Source organism: Rattus rattus, chromosome 14 (assembly GCF_011064425.1).
Source record: "Rattus rattus isolate New Zealand chromosome 14, Rrattus_CSIRO_v1, whole genome shotgun sequence".
In the NCBI taxonomy this organism is placed as follows: Eukaryota; Metazoa; Chordata; class Mammalia; order Rodentia; family Muridae; genus Rattus; species Rattus rattus.
In genome coordinates, this window is record NC_046167.1 from 79,725,401 (window position 1) to 79,745,476 (window position 20,076).

Below are 20,076 nucleotides of genomic sequence, written 5' to 3' on the forward strand. Positions count from 1 at the left end.
GCTGTCAGCCCATCACAATTCTTTATCAGTTATAGGTTTATCCGGGGACAAGTGGAAAACAAGTTTCCCAGTGTCAGCAGGACAGTAAAATCCTTCAACAAGAACTGGGGACGTAGCTCAGTTGGTAGACTACCATGGGAAAATGCACAACCCTAATCCTGGCACTTGGGAGGTAGAGGCAAGAGACCAGAAACTCAAGGTCACTTTCAGCTATACAAGACAGCTTGAGTGTATGAGATCCGGTTTCCAGGGAGGGAAAACAAAATAAACAAAGCAAACAAACAAACATCCCAAGGGTCTAGAGATGTGACTATGGTAGAAGCTAGCATTACAAGACCCTGAACCAGTATCACCAAACAAAAAAGTTCTTACACATACATTTTTGATTAAATATCTTTATTTATTTATTTTTTTTCGGAGCTGGGGACCGAACCCAGGGCCTTGCGCTTCCTAGGCAAGCGCTCTACCACTGAGCTAAATCCCCAACCCCAAATATCTTTATTTTTAAACATCATTTACCGACTGTGTGTGTCCTATGCTACCTGTGTAGAGGACTAACAACAGATTCTGGAAGCTGGGTCTCTCCTTTTGCCTCAAGGGACCAGGAGATCAAACTCAGGTCACCACACCTGGCAGAAACCACCACTGAGCTGCCTCAGCCATTTTTAAGCTCTGAAGCTTTTTCTTTTACAGAATTCCAAAATTGAGAACAAACAAATTTGATTCCAAATATTTGTCTGTTTTAAAAGTGTGCTCCAATAGTATTCTGGCAAATTATTTATTCAACCGCTTCTTTAGGTTCTCAAGGTGTTCCACACCAACATCTTGCAATTCCAGTACCATGCCTTTACATGAAGAAGGATCATATGAAATAGTCATTAGGCAACACAAATCTATCAGATCTCGCTGGCATTTTTGTAACCCTTCTAGGAATTTTTTATATTTAAGAGGGTCCTTTTTTAACTGTTTCATTTCTGGTACTGAATACCCTATCATACTGGTAAGTATTTCATCTATAAAATCTACATCTAGATATGCAGTACCATCAGAAACCTTTGCAGTCACACACCAAAAGCCACCGGAACTTGAGAGATTTCCAGTTAAAGTGACAATAAATGCTTTGACTTTCACAGTGGTAACTTCCTTTGGCTTTCTGGCCATTAGAACAGACAAATAGATAAAGGGTGGACAGTGTAAGTCCATGCCAATAGATAGGTTAGTATTATTCTCAAATGATCTTGAAGAACAAGTCTGGAAAGGGTGGCCATTTCCTTTAGAACTTTGTGAACTCTTCTCTGATAGGTCCGGCTTCCTGTTTAACGTTTTATTACTTAAGCAATGTATATCTGAACTGTTGGTGGTTTGTTGTGCTACGTCATCTACTTCTGAAATCTTACTGTCTTTTGTAAAATCATGAGCTAAGAGTCTCTTACGATGGTGTCTAGTAGATGAACAGTCAAAAAGTGTGACTTCATGGATCATCTGTTCAGATGTTTTCTCACTGAAGTGGCCGTTTCCTTGTTTATGAGTCGAGGCTGTGTGGTTCAGACCCCCAGGTCTAGGTGAGAAGGCCTCCTCCACACGTTTACCCACGCTCTCCCTCAAACTCAGTGGCTGTGACGCTTTTGCTTCCATCTGCTCTTTCTGGACCGTTTCTTCCAAAAGCAAGGCCTCTTCCAGGGAAAAGTCATCAAATTCTCCATCAGTGAAATGCACAGGCTGGTTTGGTAGTTTCTCCTTTGGCCTTGAAGAAATATTACATCCTGGCTCAAAACCAGTCTGATCTGTTGGGGTAGTATTTGAGGAAGGGCCTGTGCTGAAGCTGAGTCTTCCCACAGTCACTTCATCACTTGCTGCAGGCTCTTCACTTTCATCAAGACTTGCCAAGAGTTCTTCGTCTGAAGGCCCCAAAGCAGCATCTAAACCCCCTGAAACTCTGGGCGCGCTGGGATTGGAATTATTTGGAATGACTGAAGCTGTAGGGTCAGGTTCTCCAATTAATCTTGCAAGTACTTTTTCTTGGGCATATTCTTCTGCAAGACCATCTACCTCTCCTCCTAGCACCTTCACATTTTCTGCTTTCAGTAAGAGAACACCAAGACGGAACAAAATGTGCCCATGAACTAGGATCTTTGTACCTGGAGGAAGAGCACTGTGGAGAGCTGGAATAGACTGGTATTCCATTCCCTGGACTTGTGTGACACCGTCAGTGAGCTGCAGCATCAGCATCCTCGAAGGCCTTACTTGCCATGGCTCTGGGGCCGTCTGTGTTTCCGCTGACACTAGATCATTGGTTGTACTCTTTCCTCTCAGCTTTTGTATCTGGGAATACGCAGGCTGACTTACATCAACCAAGGAATTGATCTGTAGAGCATAAAACCCATTCAGTTCTCCCTTTGGAATTTCTAAAATGTCATCAGGTAAGAGAGGATGTTCCAGGTCTCTCAGGTCAGTAAGAAGCCATTGCTCTAACACTTGCTTATTTATTTGTGCCTGACTCAAGTTAGCACTATTATTTTCTTCTTGGATCCAGTTAACACAAGCTTCCAGCCACATCAGAGGCACTTTAATATGCCATGTTGCCAAAAGCCAGGTTTCGACTCTTAATACAGCACTAGCTACACTCATTTCTTTTAAATAGGAGCATCCACATCCACCTGAAAACAAGAAGAAAAGAGACTTCTTTAACTTCTCTAACTCAGCAGTTCGAGCAGCACTGCCATCTGCCTTACAGGCCTACAGAAAGATTGATGTGCATGATAAAGTGTAAATGTCAGACCTCTGAAAGATACTGGGCTATTAATAATGATCGGGTTCTATTCATTTATATTTTACATAATATCCACTAGTTCCTTTTGAAATCTATAATTAACTTTGTATTTTAACTCTATTAAAATTTATATGACTATAGTTGGCCCCCTCACTCTGGGCTGACAGAAGTCTTACTTGTTTACCTAAATATTCTCAACTGTGTTGTCAGGTATGCTTAAATCTGATTTTCTCAGTATAACAAAGCCACAGCAAAATACTAATATACTAATAAATATATATGTGTGTGTGAAATATATCTGTTCCTTCCAGAGAGGAAAGTACTGAAGAGATACACTTTAAATAAATCTTAACATGTCCAGAAGAAAACTTACCACTTAGCAGGACAGCCTAAGATCTAATGACCGGATTTCACGCTGGATGGTCAGTACAGTACTCAAAGCCTCTTCTGCAGAGAAATGACTCTGAAACGTAAGACATCAGCAGTGAGGATCTAAAATGACGCCACAGAAAATCACTGGCCTAGTCCCATGAATGCAAGAGTAAGATGGTGTGGTTCTGGGAACAGTAAAGCTAAAATGAAAACAGTATAGGCTAAAATGGAAGTTTAGCTGGGCGGTGGTGGCATACACCCAGCTCCAGGAAGGCAGAGGCAGCCTGATTTACAGAGCTGGTCCCAGGACACCCAGGGTTACAGTTCAGCTAGAAGGTAACTAAGGTAATTAATGCAGTGTGTGACAGAGCAGGTCAGAGGAAACTCTGGTGCCAGGCGACCATTTTATTTTTTTCAGAAGCAGTGATGTATACCATGGTACAACTTGGTTCTCTTTCTAACAGGTGGGTTCTAGGGATCAAAACTATGGTGTCAGGCTTGGCGGCAGGTGTCCTTACCTGCCCAGCCAGCTTGGGGAAGGCAAGCATAGGAAACAGTGTAGCCTGGGAGCCCACTTGCTCTTGGTTTGGCGTACCTTCTCCCTCTAGAACTGCATTACCACAGTCACAGCAGAAAGGGACAGCTCTGAAGGAAGGGTTAGCTAGGACACATAATTTCCTGTTTGCTTATGGACATCTAACAGTTCCCAGTACAAGAAAAGCAACTTGGGAAAGGAGGTCTTTTAAACTGAACATCAAGTTTGTACCTCGTTAACACCATCCTTTACTTTCCAGAACCAATATTAAAAGATTGGAAAGACAAAAACAAGGTGTATCTGTGGCCTTGGACACAATCTCTAGGATTGAGGAGGAAAGGGGAGAGGGAGAAGGGAAGAGAAAAAAGACATCAGAATATTTATCTGACAAGGGCTTTGAATGTTATCAAGCAAAAATGTACATTATGTTCATGAAATAGAAGGCTGCGTAATCTTCAAAGATTTTTTTAAGTGTGTCTGTGTGGGGGTGGTGTGGGGTATATGTGGGAGAGGGAGAGATACATATATGAGAGCAGGTGCTCAAGGAGTTAGGGCATCAGGACTCCTGCAATTGGGAGTTACACACTGCTGTGAGTTACTCCCACCCTCTGGAAGAGCAGTGTATGTTGTTAGCCCGGGAACCATCCCTCCGGATCTTGAAGTTTTATTTTGTTGAGACAGGGCCTTTCTGTTCCGCGGCTTTGGAACTCGCTATGTAGATCAGACTGGTCTACACTCAAAGATCTACCTGGGCCTGCCTTCCAAGTTCTGAGATTAAAGGAATATACTATCACACCCAGCTCTAACGTTTTTTTAGGAACTGTTCAATGACATGAAAATATATTAGTATTTCCTTAGCATAATAGCGACATATAAAATTACAAAACTTAGTCCTCACCAATTTTACGGTAAGAAAAAATACTTTTATTAACTTTTGTACCTGATAGATTTTGCTAATAATACATTATCTACATTCTAAAAACTACTAAGAATAAAACAGAACAAAGCAGGAAAATTCTACTACTTACCACTAAGGTTTAGGCATACTTGACTCCATGATTAATTTTCAATCAGATTCAAATTTTTTTAATAGACTACTATCCCTAGATATTGTATGTGATGTTCAATCAATAGGTGAGATCTTAAATCAGTAACAAATATTTATATCCATTTTATGTTTCTATTTTCTTCTAAAAATTAAGTTGGGCCAGGAAGATGGCTTAGGGTAAAGGTCCTGCCACCAAACGTAATAAATGAGTCCACTCCTATGGTCCAATGGGTAGAGGAGAGAACCAACTCCACAAGGTTGGCTGCTTGTATAGCCATGTGTGCACAGTCACACATCCAATATGTTAAAAAAAAGAAAAAAACACCTATTTTTAACTTGTTAAAGACACCAAGATAACTTCAGGATTCTTGGAAGGTAATCCAAAAAGAAAGTCAGAGGTAAAAAGTGATGTATTAGCACTGACGTAAGTGATCATGAAGCTGGACTGGCCAGCAGCAGCACACTTCTTTATCCCAGTACTTGGAGGCAGAGGCAATCGAAGCGGAGATTGAGGACAGCCTGGGTCTACAGTGGGAGCTCCAGCCAGGGATACACAGAGAAGCCCTGTCTTGAGGGAAAAAAAAATAAAAACAAAATAAGGAGACAATTCCATTTAGGAGTGTATAACCCAGCTCTGTTTCTGTCACCTTGGATATGGTTTTTATCCTCAATATTTTTCCTTATATATGCATGTGTGGAGTTTAAGAGTTCAACTTGAGGGGTTGGGGATTTAGCTTAGTGGTAGAGCCGCTTGCCTCGAAGCGCAAGGCCCTGGGTTCGGTCCCCAGCTCCGAAAAAAAAAAAAAAAGAACAGTACAAGAGTTCAACTTGAGAGTCAGTTCTCTTCCTCCATTCTAGAGATGAAATTTACATCATCAGGAGCGGCCTTGGCAGCTAACACCTCTACCCAGTGATCCATCTCCCCTGCCTGCTCTCTGACCTTAGTCAGTGTGTTTGCTTCTTGAGACCATTTTACTATGTAGCTCTGGCTGACCTGGAACTCTCAGATTCACATGTCTCCACCTCCCAGCTGCTTCAATTAAAGGCAAGAACCACCATAGTTTACTCTACTTTTCAAAAAACTCCCTCATACATAAAACAACCACAACTTACTCAAAGTACTGTAATAAGCATTAAATTGTTAAAGTGGCAAACAGGAGAGAACTCAGGATATGGTGCCTATAGTGTTTTAAATATTATCCCAGCCAGCTATTGGAAAATGATAATAAATCCCACAGCTAAGTAATACCGGATCCGAATTGACACTAAAACATTGGACTATACCATTTAACCATTAACTCTCGGCGTAGCCAGAACCACTAAATGCAGCAAACTGTCACGGCTTTGTTGTGCCACCCTAGTCTGGGGCCTCCACACTCTAAGGGCTATGCCAGTGAGATAGATAGCCTGGGTTTTTAATAATGAAAACTTCCAACTCTAAATAGAAAATGAAGGATGGCAAAAAGACAGACTTTGATTACTCAAAGAGAAAACCTACTAAGTGAGAGAGAGGAAAACAAACGGGTGTAGCTGGGGGCAAGAACAGTCCCGCCACGCAATCTAGAGGAAGCAATCTCTCCCCAGAGTCTAGTCAAGAAAACTGCTGAACAGTTTCCTTCAGATTCCAGCTTCCCCTTAACTAAAAAGAAAAAAAAAGTTTTTAGCCGGGTTGTGGTGGCTGCGGTGGACGCGGTGCGAAGGCAGAGGCAGGCGGATCTCTGAGTTCCAAGCCAGCCAGGGCTACGCAGAGAAACTGCCTCGAGGCGGGAAAATGTAATAGAAATACTAATTTAGCTGGCCATGGTTGTGATCGCCTTTAATCTGGGCCCTGGGAGGTAGAGGATCTTGTGAGACCCCATCTCAAGAACCCAAGGTATTAAAACTTGAGCCAGGAGTGGGGACACACCCCTTCGATGCCAGCATTTGAGAGGCGGGGACAGGAGATCTATATAATAAACCCGGAGACAGTTGGGGATGCCTTAAGTTGCCTCAAAGCAAGACCATCCTCACTTTGTGCCTCACCGAGTCCCCAGTCTCCTCTGCCAGCTAGGTAAAGAATGGCTCAACTGCGAGATGGCAGAGCTATTTAAAAGGGTGCAGCTGTACGTGTTTTGGGATTATTCAAGGGAAGGGTAGGACGGGGTGCACTCGCACAAACGCCTCCCTGACTGGAGACCGCTTCCACAGACGAACATCTTGACACTTCAGCAAGACTTTGGGGCCGTTGGAAGACCGCCGTGAGGGTGAGTAGGGAGGGGAGCGCCCACAGTGACCCTTCCCCCGGTGGGCCGGCCGCGGAGGGGCAGCCTGCGTGCGCGAGCTTTCCCGGGAGGAGCGCGGCTGCCCGGACGCTCGGCCCAACACGGAAGTGCGTTCGGGCCCCCTCAGAGTTGGAGCTGAGGGGCGCCGCTTCCAGACCTCCCCCCGCCCTCCCCGCCGGGCGAGCCGTTAGCGAAGCGGGTTTCCCGGGCGCCGCGGAGGGGCGCAGAGCCCGCAGCGCGGGGAGGGAGGGGGGGATCGAGCGAGACCCGACGGTCAGCGGTGGAACCCGGGCCGAGCACCGACCTGGCCTTGCCGCCTCGCCTCGCACGACAGCGGCAGTAGCGTGATCCCGGGGCCGCGCGCCGCCCGGTGCTCTCCCTTTCCTGCTCCTAGGGTTTTCTCTTCCCCTCTCTTTTCACTTCTTCCCGCCCAATCCGCCGCGCACGGGCGTCCCTCCTCCTCCTCCTCCAGCCCCCGCCCAACTCCCTCGGGGCTCGAAAATCCCCCCGCGGCCGCCCCCTTTCCCCGCACACGTGAGCAGCCCGCCCAAGTCTCGCGAGAGGATTGTCACTTCCCCTCCCCCTCACTACAGAGTGCGCGAACGAGAAAGGAGGAGGGCGCTCCAGGCGACAGCGCTGCAGACGCCATTATCCTCTGCTTCTCCGCTGCACAGACGTCGCCGTCGTGCTCGTCTCCCACTCGATTGCGGCCTGTAGGTATCGGGGCGATTGGGGCTTCGGGGTGGCGAGTCCCGGGAGCGGGTTGGCGCCCCGGGATGGCGGCTCAGGCTCTCCCCACACCCGGGTTTTCTCAGGCCCGCGGCCTTACAGCCCAAAGGGAGTCGCCGGCGGAAGGCGGGGTTCTCGGCGCCGTAATTGACGCGGCCTTGGGCCAATCGCTTCGCCCTCGCACCACCGCCGAAGCCTGGGCAGCCAATGGGGCGCGACGCTGAGGTGGGAGGGGGTTTGTCCTCGTTCTCTGTCTAGCAGTGACCGACCGTCGGAGGCGGCGCGGCCGGGAGGCAACGGCGGACTCGCGCGGTGAGCAAGGCCGGGCGAGCCGCGCTTGCGGGAGCGGGGCCGGACCCCTAGTCGGCTGTCGTGGGGGCGCTCGGGCCGGTCATGGCCGGCCGGGGAACGTTGCCCGGGCTCCCCTCCCCCACCGCCGCCATTTCCCCGAGCGTGCCTCTGCAGTTGGCGTGCTGGGGCTAGATGGTGTCAGGGGCCCGTGGGGAAAGGCCTGTGGGCTTAGGACGGGGGCGCCCAGTGTGGAGGGAGCGCCGGGCCGGCCGGTGGGCTCGCGGGTGTCGTGCGCCGCGGCGCCCCCGCCGCCCTCTTTGTCCCTCCACAGCGTGGGCCTCCCTCCCCCCGGTGGGGGTGCTGCGCGGCGGGGCCGATGGGGCGGCCGCGGCTCCCGCGGCTGCTTTGTCTCCGGCAGTGGGGGAGGTGCGGGGGACGGGCGCTCGCGAGCCCGCGTGCTGGGTGGGGGAGGGGGGTCTCGCGCGACTCCGCCTAGTCGCACGTAGTCGCCATTACGCGGGCCGCCATTTCCTGTCGGATCCGGGTGAGGAGAGCCTCGGCGCGCCGCTCGGCGACGGTAGCGGGGCGCTTCGTGGGGCCGGGCCGTGGGCGGGAGGACGACGCGTGCTGTCTGTCGCTCGGCGGACCTGTTAGTGCTAGCGGGTTTCGGGGACCGCGGCTACAGGGCGAGGGCTCGACTATCTTGTGTAGACCGTGGTGCTCATTTGCCTGAACCACTTTGCCCTCGCAGCTGGAGCTTGAGCAAAGTAACCGGGCTCGGCGTTTCAAGTCGCCGTCAGGGTGACAGACACTTGCAGCCGGCGTTTTGGAATAGGAGAAGTCATAAATGCGATACCCGTGATATTCTGTGCTAGTCCTTGGTTTGGTAGGACCACAAGTTGACCGGACCAGTTGTAGCCCTTTGGTTGCAGTCTTGGAGAGTTGAATAAGAGGCGAAATTGTTGGGAGGCAGCCTTTCTAACATCACTTAAAATAGTGGTGCTGGTGGTTAAAGAAAGGCTCCGTGGCTTTGCAGATAACTGTGGTAGTAATATCAATTTGGTGCCTTAATCAGAATTTTAGATTTCTCTGTGTGAAAGTTTAATGTAGTTTGTATTTGCCGTTAGGTTTTGTGAGGTTGGCAGATTTAATTGATTAGTGTTGTCAGTCACGACAGGGGTGGGGGCACAAGTAACTACTAGTCCTACTATAACACTAACTTTGTGATAAGACTTGGTCTTTTCAAGAATTAGTCTTGTGAACAAAATTTTAAGTCGGCTGGCTTTTCCGTTGTAATGAAATGAAGCAAGTTGCTGAGGACAGAATTACTGATGTTTTATTTCCTTGGGGGGGGAGGTTTTGGTGGTGGAAGTGGTTAGACTTTTGTTTCATTGAGACAGTCTGAATAGTCTAAAAGGAATCTATTACACCTGTCTCTCAATTTGTATAGTTTTTTAAAAAAATTGTAAACAAAATAGTCTTTGCTTTCTGATAAGCCAAATATACAAGCTAGCTTCTTTTATTTTTTAACAGATTGGTGGATCCATTTAGTTCAAGAAAATGGAGACCGAACAGCCAGAAGAAACCTTCCCTAACACCGAAACCAATGGTGAATTTGGTGAGGAGATACTTTAATTTAATCAATTGTATATTTTCTGTTCCGTTACTTTCACCATCAATATCACGACGTTTGGTATGTTCTGTTTACCTCTTACATAGATTTTAATTCTGTAGTCTCGAGTTTGTATGTTACATCTTCGTTTTTATGAAAAGAAGTAACCTTTTCTTGTACGGGTTAGAAACCAGTACAATTTTTTCCACCCACCATTTTTAATCCTTTAATATATTTATTAAAATAAGGTCTTTGATGTTAGGAAGGAAGAAGACAAAGACAGGGACTTAAAAACGTGGTTTCAGCTACCTCTTCTTGGGGATTTAAATTCTTGGGTAACTTAAAATTTAAACTTTAATTTCTAGGTAAACGCCCTGCAGAAGATATGGAAGAAGAACAAGCCTTTAAAAGATCTAGAAATACTGATGAGATGGTTGAATTGCGCATTTTGCTTCAGAGCAAGGTATAAGCTTTTTTTCCTCTAAATTTTGGAAATTAGTGGACAAATAGAAATGATTTTTTTTTTTTCACTTTGAGCTCTGTTTTGACTCTGGAAAGCTTTCATAGCTTTATACATAAGCGTTTTCCATGGGTTCGTTTGTTTTGAGCTCTTGATCCTCTGTCTGCCTTTGAGTTCAGGGAGTATGGGGTGCACTGTCACATTTAGTTGCTGTGGTTCTTGATGATGATAAGCAGGCTTCAAAACTGCAGGTAGTGCTGAATTTGTGATGGTGAAAGCCCTATTACCGGGGTCCCCTCACGTAAACTAGAAAAGGAGTGGAGTGACTGTAGACATACCAGATTTTAGGTGTTGGCTGCATTTTATTTCCCGAAGCTAGTTTATTTAATTTTACCCTATCACTCTGTTCAAGTCGTAATATAAAAGTAGTTGCTGCTTATATTCTATTTGTGTGTGTGTGGTTTTTTTTTTCCTCTCGGAGCTGGGGACCAAACCTAGGGCCTTGCGCTTGCTAGGCAAGCGCTTTACCACTGAGCTAAATCCCCAACCCCTCTATTTGTTTTTATAAGAAGGCACTTATAATCTATACTTTATCCGTGCCTGGTGTTCTACTAAATATTCCAAAGACCTGTTGTAAAACTATTCATCTTGATAGTTCTCAAGCTTTTCAGTGCTATGCAAACTATTAAAAATGTAGTTTAAGATGCTAATTTTCTAAATGCAAAATAATTTTTTTTATCCATTCCAGAATGCTGGGGCAGTGATTGGAAAAGGAGGCAAGAATATTAAGGCTCTCCGTACAGACGTAAGTATTAAACTACTGACAGAGCAAATTCATTGTATGTTTCTAGAATTGAAAGGCTCACAACTTAGAACTCACTGACTAGCTGCAAACCATTCGTAATAATTAATGGTTATATGGATGACTTCTGCTTTCTTAAAACCCTGATTAAGGTGGAACATACATAATTAAATCTTTTCATATTTTAATAAGACCCTTCAAATTAATTCACTTCAAATAAGATAAAACATCTTAATTAGGGATAGAGACAAAGTGTAAAACCCTTAATTGTACCATTCCTCTTGTGTATATGTAAGAGGGATTCAGACATTTCTGAAAGCCGTTGAAGATGGCTGATTAAAAACTTTATTTCCTTTAAAAAAATCATCTGTTCCACAGTTTGCAACATGAAGCTAATGTTGACTGATTTTTAAATATGGGTAATGAATAGATTAATCTTGGCAATCAAAACTGTTTGCCTAGGATTTGAGTCTTCATAATTTATAGTGGGTTGACTCTTGTGATTAGACACATTTAATGTTGGCAGCACCAGGAGTGTGTGTGTACTTCTAGAACTTGACTACACCAAAATTTGTCTGTTTTTTTTCCCCTCATACTATACACATTTCTTAATGTTTATCTTGGTGAAACTGAGGCAAATAACTTTGAGTACCTAACAGTATTTCATTTCTCTCGGTAACAGATCTTTGTGTTTCTCTTGATTGCTATAAACTTTAGATTTTGTTGTAATTTTTGCAAATCTGCTTATAAAATACAGGAATGTGTTTTACACTTCGTGGAACCAAATCAGTCTTACTAGTTTGGGGTTTGGTGTGGGAATTTTTGTTTTGTCTTTGAACCTCTTTCCTCTTAATCCAGATGTTCTGTATAATTATCTGGGTTGTTTCCCCATTTTCCTCAAGAATTTCAGTAAACTTTTGAGTCATGACAGGTTTTGTGTCTACCCTCACGAGCCAGCCTGCTACTGAAACATAAAAAACAAAACAAAACAAAACTAGAACCATCATTTAAGGTCCTTAAATGTTAAGCCACGGTCAGGTATAGAGAAGTCCATTATTGTGTTAGTCTTCAGAACAACTTAAGCTTGTTTCATTGAGAGTATGAGTATAGTTTGTATTAAATTAAAATTTATTGCTTTTCCCCCTTTTCCCTCTCCTTGTTTTTTTGGCCATATATCTCCGTTGCCCATGTACTGGATCGACTTACCCCTGCGTTGCCCACCATGACGTTGGCCCATCCGCCCCTGAACGCCCATGTGAAAACCCTGGTTGGCTATGCCCAAAAATGTGCTCGTTGCCAAACGGGTACAATACTTGACAACTTCTGATTGAATGCCCATGCCCAATGCCAACATCCACGAACGCCAATGACCAATGCAGTACAATGCCAGTGTTTCAGTCCCAGACAGCAGTGGCCCCGAGCGGTATGTCCCAACAGTTTATGCCTCACTGCCTGATTAGAAAGAGAGAAATGTATTTTATTACCTGCCTTTTATATAATTAAATAGTATCCCCTTTAGACGGTGTATTGTTTTTCAAGTTTCTGTCTTATTTTCCCCATTAAGTCCTTTTGTCACTGAACTTTTACCGTGAGTTGCCCACCCAAACGATCCACTAATTTTATTTATTTCAATGGAAGGAGCACAGCTTCAAGTGTTGCATATTTGCTGCATTGTAAATCAAACTGTTACCCAAATAGTCTCTCGCTCTGTCTTTGTGGCCCACCTTGCTTCCCAACATTGTCTGTTCATAATTTTTTCTGATGAAACGCTAACTGGTTCACTTTCCTTCACTTCTCATTTGTACTGTCTTTGTTTTGTCCTGCATTTGTATTTGTTTTCTTGCAGAGCCCATTAAGTAGTCTAATTTCTAACTGGTATCCATAACCTTACTCCAGATACAATGTTCACCACTTGCATATTCCCCCAGTTTACCCAAGAGAAGGTGTGCCAGTATTACCATAACAGCGAGGGTGTCCTTAACTTGGTGGCGGGGAACATGAGAATTCAACTCTGCTTCAATTCTGGTCGATTATTGCCACTTAATCTGAGCCCTTCCAGCAGCCCATTCTCTCTGTCTCTCTCAAAGTCTCCTAATAATGTTATGTCTGTATTGGGCATAAAATAAAATGCATGTGTAAAATTCATAAATAGGTTACCTTAAATGGGGACTATAAAGTAATTATGATGTTACTTCTCTAAAAGTTTGTATGACTACTGATGACAAAACTCATTTTTCTTTTCCAATTTTTTGTATTATGTGATATTTAATATTTGGCAGCATACTGAGTATCAGTGCTGATATTGAGACGATTGGAGAAATTCTGAAGAAAATCATCCCTACTTTGGAAGAGGTAGGTTTCTTTTTTAAAAAATTTTGGCAAGATGAGGGATAGTGTTTGAGGTTATTGGGGTGAACTGGGATGGGGGGGATGATTTTGTGGCAGCATAATGTATATTTATCTTAAAAATTTGTAGGCTGGCCATTCCTGGAGCAGTAAATAGGAGCTATTTGATCCTTTGTGATTTAGCATGTATTTTAAAGGCCTTGGTTTTAGAGTGTTTAATGTTTAAGGAAGGGAGAGGGCGATTTAGATCTAGTGAGGGAAGATTAAGGTTTTACTTTTAGTGGGAAGTCTGTTTATGGTTCAGTTCCAGGTTACTTCCATCTCAGGGCAGTTGCAGCTCCAGGAGTCAGTGTTTCTACAGACAGGAGGAAGCAGTGGCTCTCTGAGTGCTGCTGTTTGGCTCATTCTCTTTACTGACATTGAGTCTTACCGTGTACTGGGTGTATGGAGAAAGGATTTTACTATTGAATAAGCTGTTTTGTGTTAACATAGACTTTAAAATATGTTGTAGTAGCTTTACCAATATATGCGACAATAGCCTGATCACGCTAGACACTTAACCTATTATTCTTATTTTTCTACTTTCAGGGCCTGCAGTTGCCATCACCCACTGCAACCAGCCAGCTCCCGCTCGAATCTGATGCTGTGGAATGCTTAAATGTATGTCATAGTGCCATTGAACCCCACTGAAGTATGGAGCCTGGCCCATAGGATCGATTTTCTTTTTAACATAGTGTGCTTTTCCCATCTCGATAGAAAAAGGCTTAAAAATAAGATATATGAATGGTCTTACAACTCACTGTTGACCCTGCTCCATGCTGCAGTGGGAATTAACTACATTTGCAAAGTGCTTTGCAGTCATTTTTATTATGGTGTTATTTGAATGTTAATTATTTTGTGGTAACAGCGACATGCTAAATGGCTGCAGTGTGGGTATGGTGTTGCAGGACCTGAAAATAAAATAGTTTTTTAAGGTGGTGCAGATTGTCCTTTTTGGGCCTGGCTATTGAGGATAATAAGCACATAACTGGTAAAGTTATTGAGATATAAATTCAGGTTGCTTACTGCAACAGTGCATTACGTTGTGCTTAAGCATAAGCTGATACAGTGTTGGGAAAACACTTGCAAGAGAGTAAAGTTGTGTATCCCCCCTACAGTACCAGCATTATAAAGGGAGTGACTTCGACTGCGAGCTGAGACTGTTGATTCATCAAAGTCTGGCCGGAGGAATTATTGGTGTTAAAGGTGCTAAAATCAAAGAACTTCGAGAAGTAAGGAATTTGGTTCTGTTTGTTCCTTCTGGATTCAATAGTTTTTCATACAGAGTTGGTTTTGTGGGTTACTGCCTCGGGTCCTTCATCACTACTTGGGTCTTAAAGTAACAAAACTAAGTTTTGTTAAATTTCTAGGTCCTATGTAGTTTTTACTACATTCTATATTGGGAGTATTTATGTTCAGTGTCTGGATTTAGGAAGCCTTGATTTTTATTTGATGTGCTAACTTCAATGGGTTTTCTCTTTTTGTAAATCTATTCTAGAACACTCAGACAACAATCAAGCTTTTCCAGGAATGCTGCCCTCATTCTACTGACAGAGTTGTTCTTATTGGAGGAAAGCCTGATAGGGTTGTAGAATGCATCAAGATCATCCTTGACCTTATATCTGAGGTATCTTTGGGATATTTTTGTTTGCATTCAATTTCATCAAACTACCAGAAATAAGGCAGTATTCCCACCATTAATTTTGACATCTCCCTGCAAGTTTTATACTGCCTCCTTTAATATAGTGCTTTTGTTCCTTACACAAAAGCCCCTATAGTGCCACATTGCCCACCACTTACTGCGTTATCTAGGGTAATGGTCCTTCCCTCTCCCACCCACATCCCCATTCCCCCTCCGATATTTTACATCATTAACTTCATTCTGTCCCCGCCTCTATTACCTTTTGCGATAATAATGGTTGAGGTGGGTTGACTGATAAGACCAGCGCTATTTTTCTTCAGACTTTAAGGTGCTGTGTTTCTGTTTTTAGTCTCCCATCAAAGGACGTGCGCAACCTTATGATCCCAACTTCTATGATGAAACCTATGATTATGGTGGTTTTACAATGATGTTTGATGACCGCCGAGGACGACCTGTGGGATTCCCCATGCGGGGAAGAGGTGGTTTTGACAGAATGCCTCCTGGTCGGGGTGGGCGTCCCATGCCTCCTTCTAGAAGAGATTACGATGATATGAGCCCTCGTCGAGGACCTCCACCACCACCACCTGGTCGAGGTGGACGGGGTGGCAGCAGAGCTCGGAATCTTCCTCTTCCTCCTCCACCACCACCCAGAGGGGGGTAAGTTTTTATCCAAACATTAACACTAATAAAAGAGGATGCACTGAGCAGTTGGTGGGGTGATTTTAATGTGATCGTGTAAACATTACAATATGTTTGGCTTGCAGAGATCTCATGGCTTACGACAGAAGAGGACGGCCTGGAGACCGCTATGATGGCATGGTAAGAAAGGGCTGCATGAGTGTTAAATTCAAACATTTGTGCAAGGTTATAGTAATGAGCTTTTTTTAAAATCGAAATTATTTGCACAGCCATCTAAATTTGGTATTTCTGTATGTAACAGGTTGGGTTCAGTGCTGATGAAACTTGGGACTCTGCAATTGACACATGGAGCCCATCAGAATGGCAAATGGCTTATGAACCACAGGTTGAGTATCAATGTTAATAATGTATATATCGGTAATTTACCTTGCTTGACCATAGTACTTGGTCTCCCCTTCCTACCCTTGTAATATCTTGATTCAATTTATTTCTTGGATAAACTGCATATGGGTGGGGGGGCGGGGGGCTTTGATTTTTTATAAGATCTAGGATAGCTAAGAAATAATTAAAATAATTTTTTTCTTTTATTTTTAGGGTGGTTCTGGATATGGTAAGTTTCTTTGTGAAATCAATCATTATTTCATTCTTATTTTTATGTGAACTTGCTGCTCATTATTTAAATCAGATTATTCTTATGCAGGGGGCCGTGGCTCTTACGGTGATCTTGGCGGACCTATTATCACTACACAAGTAACTATTCCCAAAGATGTAAGTATTTTTAATTCAGCAAATTTACTTATTTACTGGTTGCTGTTTCTGTAAATTCAAAGACTCCCAATTTAGGATTGAAATGTTTAAGAACTTAACGGGGGGGGGGGGGTAGAGGTTGACTCTTACATCAAATGATACTTATTGGCATTAATAAAAATAAGATGGGGATTCTTAAAATGCATAAAGTTTATTTAGTTCAGGAATTAAGATTGCCATTTTAAATAAATTACTAAAAAAAATACTTTTCGTCACTGATAAAAGAGTAAAATTTCCTTAAAGTCATCATAAACATTGTATTTAAACATCATTTCAGTTGGCTGGATCTATTATTGGCAAAGGTGGTCAGCGGATTAAACAAATTCGTCATGAATCTGGAGCATCTATCAAAATTGATGAACCTTTAGAAGGATCTGAAGATCGGATCATTACCATTACGGGAACACAGGACCAGATACAGAACGCACAGTATTTGCTGCAGAACAGGTCAGTTGATGCTTAGCTTTGTGTTCATGTATACGTACTAAAACCTTTAAAAGCTTTTCTTCCCAATTGATTTTTCTTTTAGAAACCATGGTGTTTCCGTCACTTGGGGATCTAACTTCTAAATATTCTAATTAATAGCTCTGCCTTAATTTTCTTCTGTTTTCTTACTAAAATGAAGACATTCAATACTAATCTTGCTGGAAGAAGCCTTAACCAAGCAAACTTCTCATTTCTCTGGTGAAAACTGCTGCCAAAACCACCACTTGTAATAAATTATACAGAGCCTGTAGAAATGTAGAAGAGTCATTGGATGTTGGCCTAGTTCTGTGTGGAAGACTAGTGATTTTGTTGTTTTTAGATAACTAAGATGACAACAAATCACAGTCTGCCATATGGCACAGGCCACCTCTACAGGACAGACAATGATGGTGCTGTAAAACGCAGCATTTCACACCTTCCTCACGCTCCTTTATCTTTTCTACCAAGTATTAACAGCTTCCAGTTTCATTTTCTTAACCCTGCACTACTACTGTCTATTAACATTTTCTTGAGTTTTACATTGCTTTAATTTATAGTTGCTATTGCTCTTTAAAAGTTCTTCTAATTGTAATGGACATGTTTATCATTTTAATTTATCATTGAAATTGTCTTAATGTTGATTAAGATGTTTTGAACAAAAATTCTAATTCGTACTTTTTTTTTCTTTTCTTTTATAGTGTGAAGCAGTATGCAGATGTTGAAGGATTCTAATGCAAGATATTTTTTCTTTTTTATAGTGTGAAGCAGTATTCTGGAAAGTTTTTCTAAGACTAGTGAAGAACTGAAGGAGTCCTGCATCTTTTTTTTTTTATCTGCTTCGTTTAAAAAGCCAACATTCCTCTGTTTCATAGGTGTTCTGCATTTGAGGTGTAGTGAAATCTTGTGTTCACCAGATGTAATGTTTTAGTTCCTAAAACAGGGTTGGGGAGGGCATGCAAAAAAAATAACATTGAAATTTTAAACAGCAGCAGAGTGAGTGACTTTTATTTTTTGTTCATTGTTGGTGGTTTTAAAAATTCCCCCCGTGTAATTATTGTGAACACCTTGCTTTGTGGTCACTGTAACATTGGGGGGTGGGACAGGGAGGAAAGTAATAGTCCACATGTCCCTGGCATTTGTTTGGAGCAGTGTGCAGAATGTAATGCTCTTTTGTAAGAAACGTTTTATGATTTTTAAAATAAATTTAGTGAATCTATTTTTGGTGGTCTTTTTTTTTTTTAAGACAATTTCAAATGGTGGTTGAATTTTCCAGCCCACCCCTAAACTAAACACTAAGTTTGATTTTCAGCAGCTCCTCTGTTGGATATAAGTGCACCTCTTGGATATAGACAAACACATTGGCAAATTCAGTTTGGGTGATTTCTTAATGGTTGGAAAGACTTGGCTTGATAAATTTCCATCACATATTCATGCTTATAATAAGCTTGGGATTTTGTTTGTTTTTGCAAATGTTTGCCACTACTTTTCAACAGTTTTCTGTTAGTTGTGGAGAACTGAGGTGGGGAGCAATACTACAAGAGTAAGCATCTGAAGTATATGCCAGAAGCCTGGTGGGCAATGAGCTTTATTAACCAGAGTAACACTTGGTTATGGAAGTGGCTGATGCTGAATAAATCCTGGTTATTTTTGTTAGATAATTTCTCACCTATAGACTTAAGCTGTCAACCTGCTAGCGTCTTGTTAGTTGAACTTTGTAAAAATATATATATACTTGTTTTTCCATTGTATGCACAATGAAAGAAAAAAGATGTACCATTTCTCTGTTGTGTGTTGAATTATGTAGGAAATGTTTGTGAACGATTCAAAAAAAATGGAAAAGTTCCTGTGGATGTTTTGTGTAGTAACTTGGCATCTGTATTGATAGTTCCAAATCCACATCTAAATAAAACTTCATGATGTTAGTTTTCTTGAAGTGTGCCCAATTTGAAAAGGGGTTGGTTGATACATGTAAAGTTTGTTGAAGTGTTTCTCTTGTAAGGAAATACAGTAATCTTAAATTACGGGTTTTTTGTGTGTGAAATGTTTTTCCAGCACTTAGAAAGTCTGGTTAAGGGAAGTACATAGAAAATTCAAGTAGTTACTCAGCCTGCTGGTGGTACCTGTTATTAGTAGTAAATCATTTTGAGTCATTACACTAGCCTCCAGTGTAATTTATTTTCTGTATTGGAGAGAGTAGTGAACAATTAGCTGGTTCGTATGTATTCTCAGAATCACCTACCTTCAACCCGAATAAGGTGGAGTTATGAATATAGTGTGTTTAGGTTTGGTTTAAGAGTGGGCATGTTGTTGTCTTAACCCATGCTAAGTATTGTACCCCAAGGGCTTTAGAGGGAATGGTAATGTGCTCAGGTTGTGGAAGGACAGTTTTGTTGGGGACCATTACTGCAAATGGTAATTGATAATTTTTCAGAAGGGTAAGGCTTATCTCTGCATTGCATCCAAGGGGAGGTCCTAACTGGGCATGTCAGTGAAATAACAACCTCCCAAAAGGGCAATAACAAATTGCTAGTCCTATTGGAAGGAAGTATCCCTTAAGAACTGCATTTCTATGCTTTCTCAGACACTGAAAGCAATAAGGTGCTTTTAGATTTGCTTTTTAGCATAATTTTGTAACACCTTGGTGACATTAATTGAAAAGGATAGACTTCATCTACTGAGGACTAGGAAGTCCACAGGGTTAAAGGAGTGGCTTAATTGGTTGAGCGCTTGGGGCCTTTTAGGTTCCATCCCCAGTACCTGGTCACCAAGGCAAGATAGTACACACCTATAACCCCAAGGACTGCAGATGCAGATGGTTCTCTGAATAAGTATAGGTTAGCCAAGGGGTATGTAGCAAGACTTGAACAGGGAAATGAAGATGAATATAAATAAGATGTATCTTCAAAGCAGATATAATTTATTGAAGCTTTAAAAGATTAAAAAATCCGTATGCATGTGTCTGTTGTTGAAAGGTTACACATGGAGTGTGGAGGCCAGAGGTCTTCCTGATTTGCTTCACCACTTAAAAGTGGTTAGCCAGTTGGGTAGACTAACTGGCCAGTAAGTGTCCAGTATCTCACTTTCTGCCTTGAGAATACATTTCAGGCTCATTCTGCACCTGGCTTTATTGGGTACTAGGACCCCTAACTCAGTACAGCAAGCACTTCTCACCAACTGACCTACTTTACTAGCCTCTCAAGAATACTAATAGGGCTTTTTTGAAAGTCTAACCCTATCTACTGAAATGTTGGTGGAAAT

At 42.6% G+C, this 20,076-nt stretch overlaps 2 protein-coding genes across 8 annotated transcripts; one reads left to right on the plus strand and one right to left on the minus strand.

Moving 5' to 3' along the window:
* Window positions 1-490: 490 nt before the first annotated feature.
* On the minus strand, window positions 491-7,479 carry Rmi1 (RecQ mediated genome instability 1). Of its 3 annotated transcripts, none has more exons than XM_032885266.1 (3): window positions 7,291-7,479; window positions 3,144-3,233; window positions 491-2,657 (listed from the first exon to the last, which is right to left on the minus strand). In XM_032885266.1, the coding sequence occupies exon 3, from the start codon at window positions 2,626-2,628 to the stop codon at window positions 775-777; it is 1,854 nt and encodes a 617-aa protein (XP_032741157.1). In that variant the 5' UTR covers window positions 2,629-2,657; window positions 3,144-3,233; window positions 7,291-7,479; the 3' UTR covers window positions 491-774. The 3 variants fall into 3 exon arrangements, with proteins under 3 accessions (XP_032741157.1, XP_032741159.1, XP_032741158.1); XM_032885268.1 differs by lacking the exon at window positions 7,291-7,479 and adding an exon at window positions 4,706-5,284; XM_032885267.1 differs by lacking the exon at window positions 7,291-7,479 and having other exon boundaries at window positions 3,144-4,984.
* Hnrnpk (heterogeneous nuclear ribonucleoprotein K) lies at window positions 6,682-18,839 on the plus strand. Of its 5 annotated transcripts, none has more exons than XM_032885269.1 (17): window positions 6,682-6,968; window positions 7,580-7,699; window positions 9,540-9,624; window positions 9,984-10,081; window positions 10,827-10,883; window positions 12,260-12,303; window positions 13,160-13,232; window positions 13,815-13,886; window positions 14,384-14,497; window positions 14,764-14,892; window positions 15,257-15,564; window positions 15,672-15,726; window positions 15,848-15,931; window positions 16,141-16,156; window positions 16,232-16,314; window positions 16,631-16,800; window positions 17,517-18,839. In XM_032885269.1, exons 3-17 carry the CDS (start codon window positions 9,567-9,569, stop codon window positions 17,548-17,550), a joined length of 1,395 nt encoding a protein of 464 aa, XP_032741160.1. In that variant the 5' UTR covers window positions 6,682-6,968; window positions 7,580-7,699; window positions 9,540-9,566; the 3' UTR covers window positions 17,551-18,839. The 5 variants fall into 5 exon arrangements, with proteins under 5 accessions (XP_032741160.1, XP_032741162.1, XP_032741163.1 ...); XM_032885271.1 differs by having other exon boundaries at window positions 17,577-18,034; XM_032885272.1 differs by lacking the exon at window positions 13,815-13,886.
* Window positions 18,840-20,076: the final 1,237 nt, after the last annotated feature.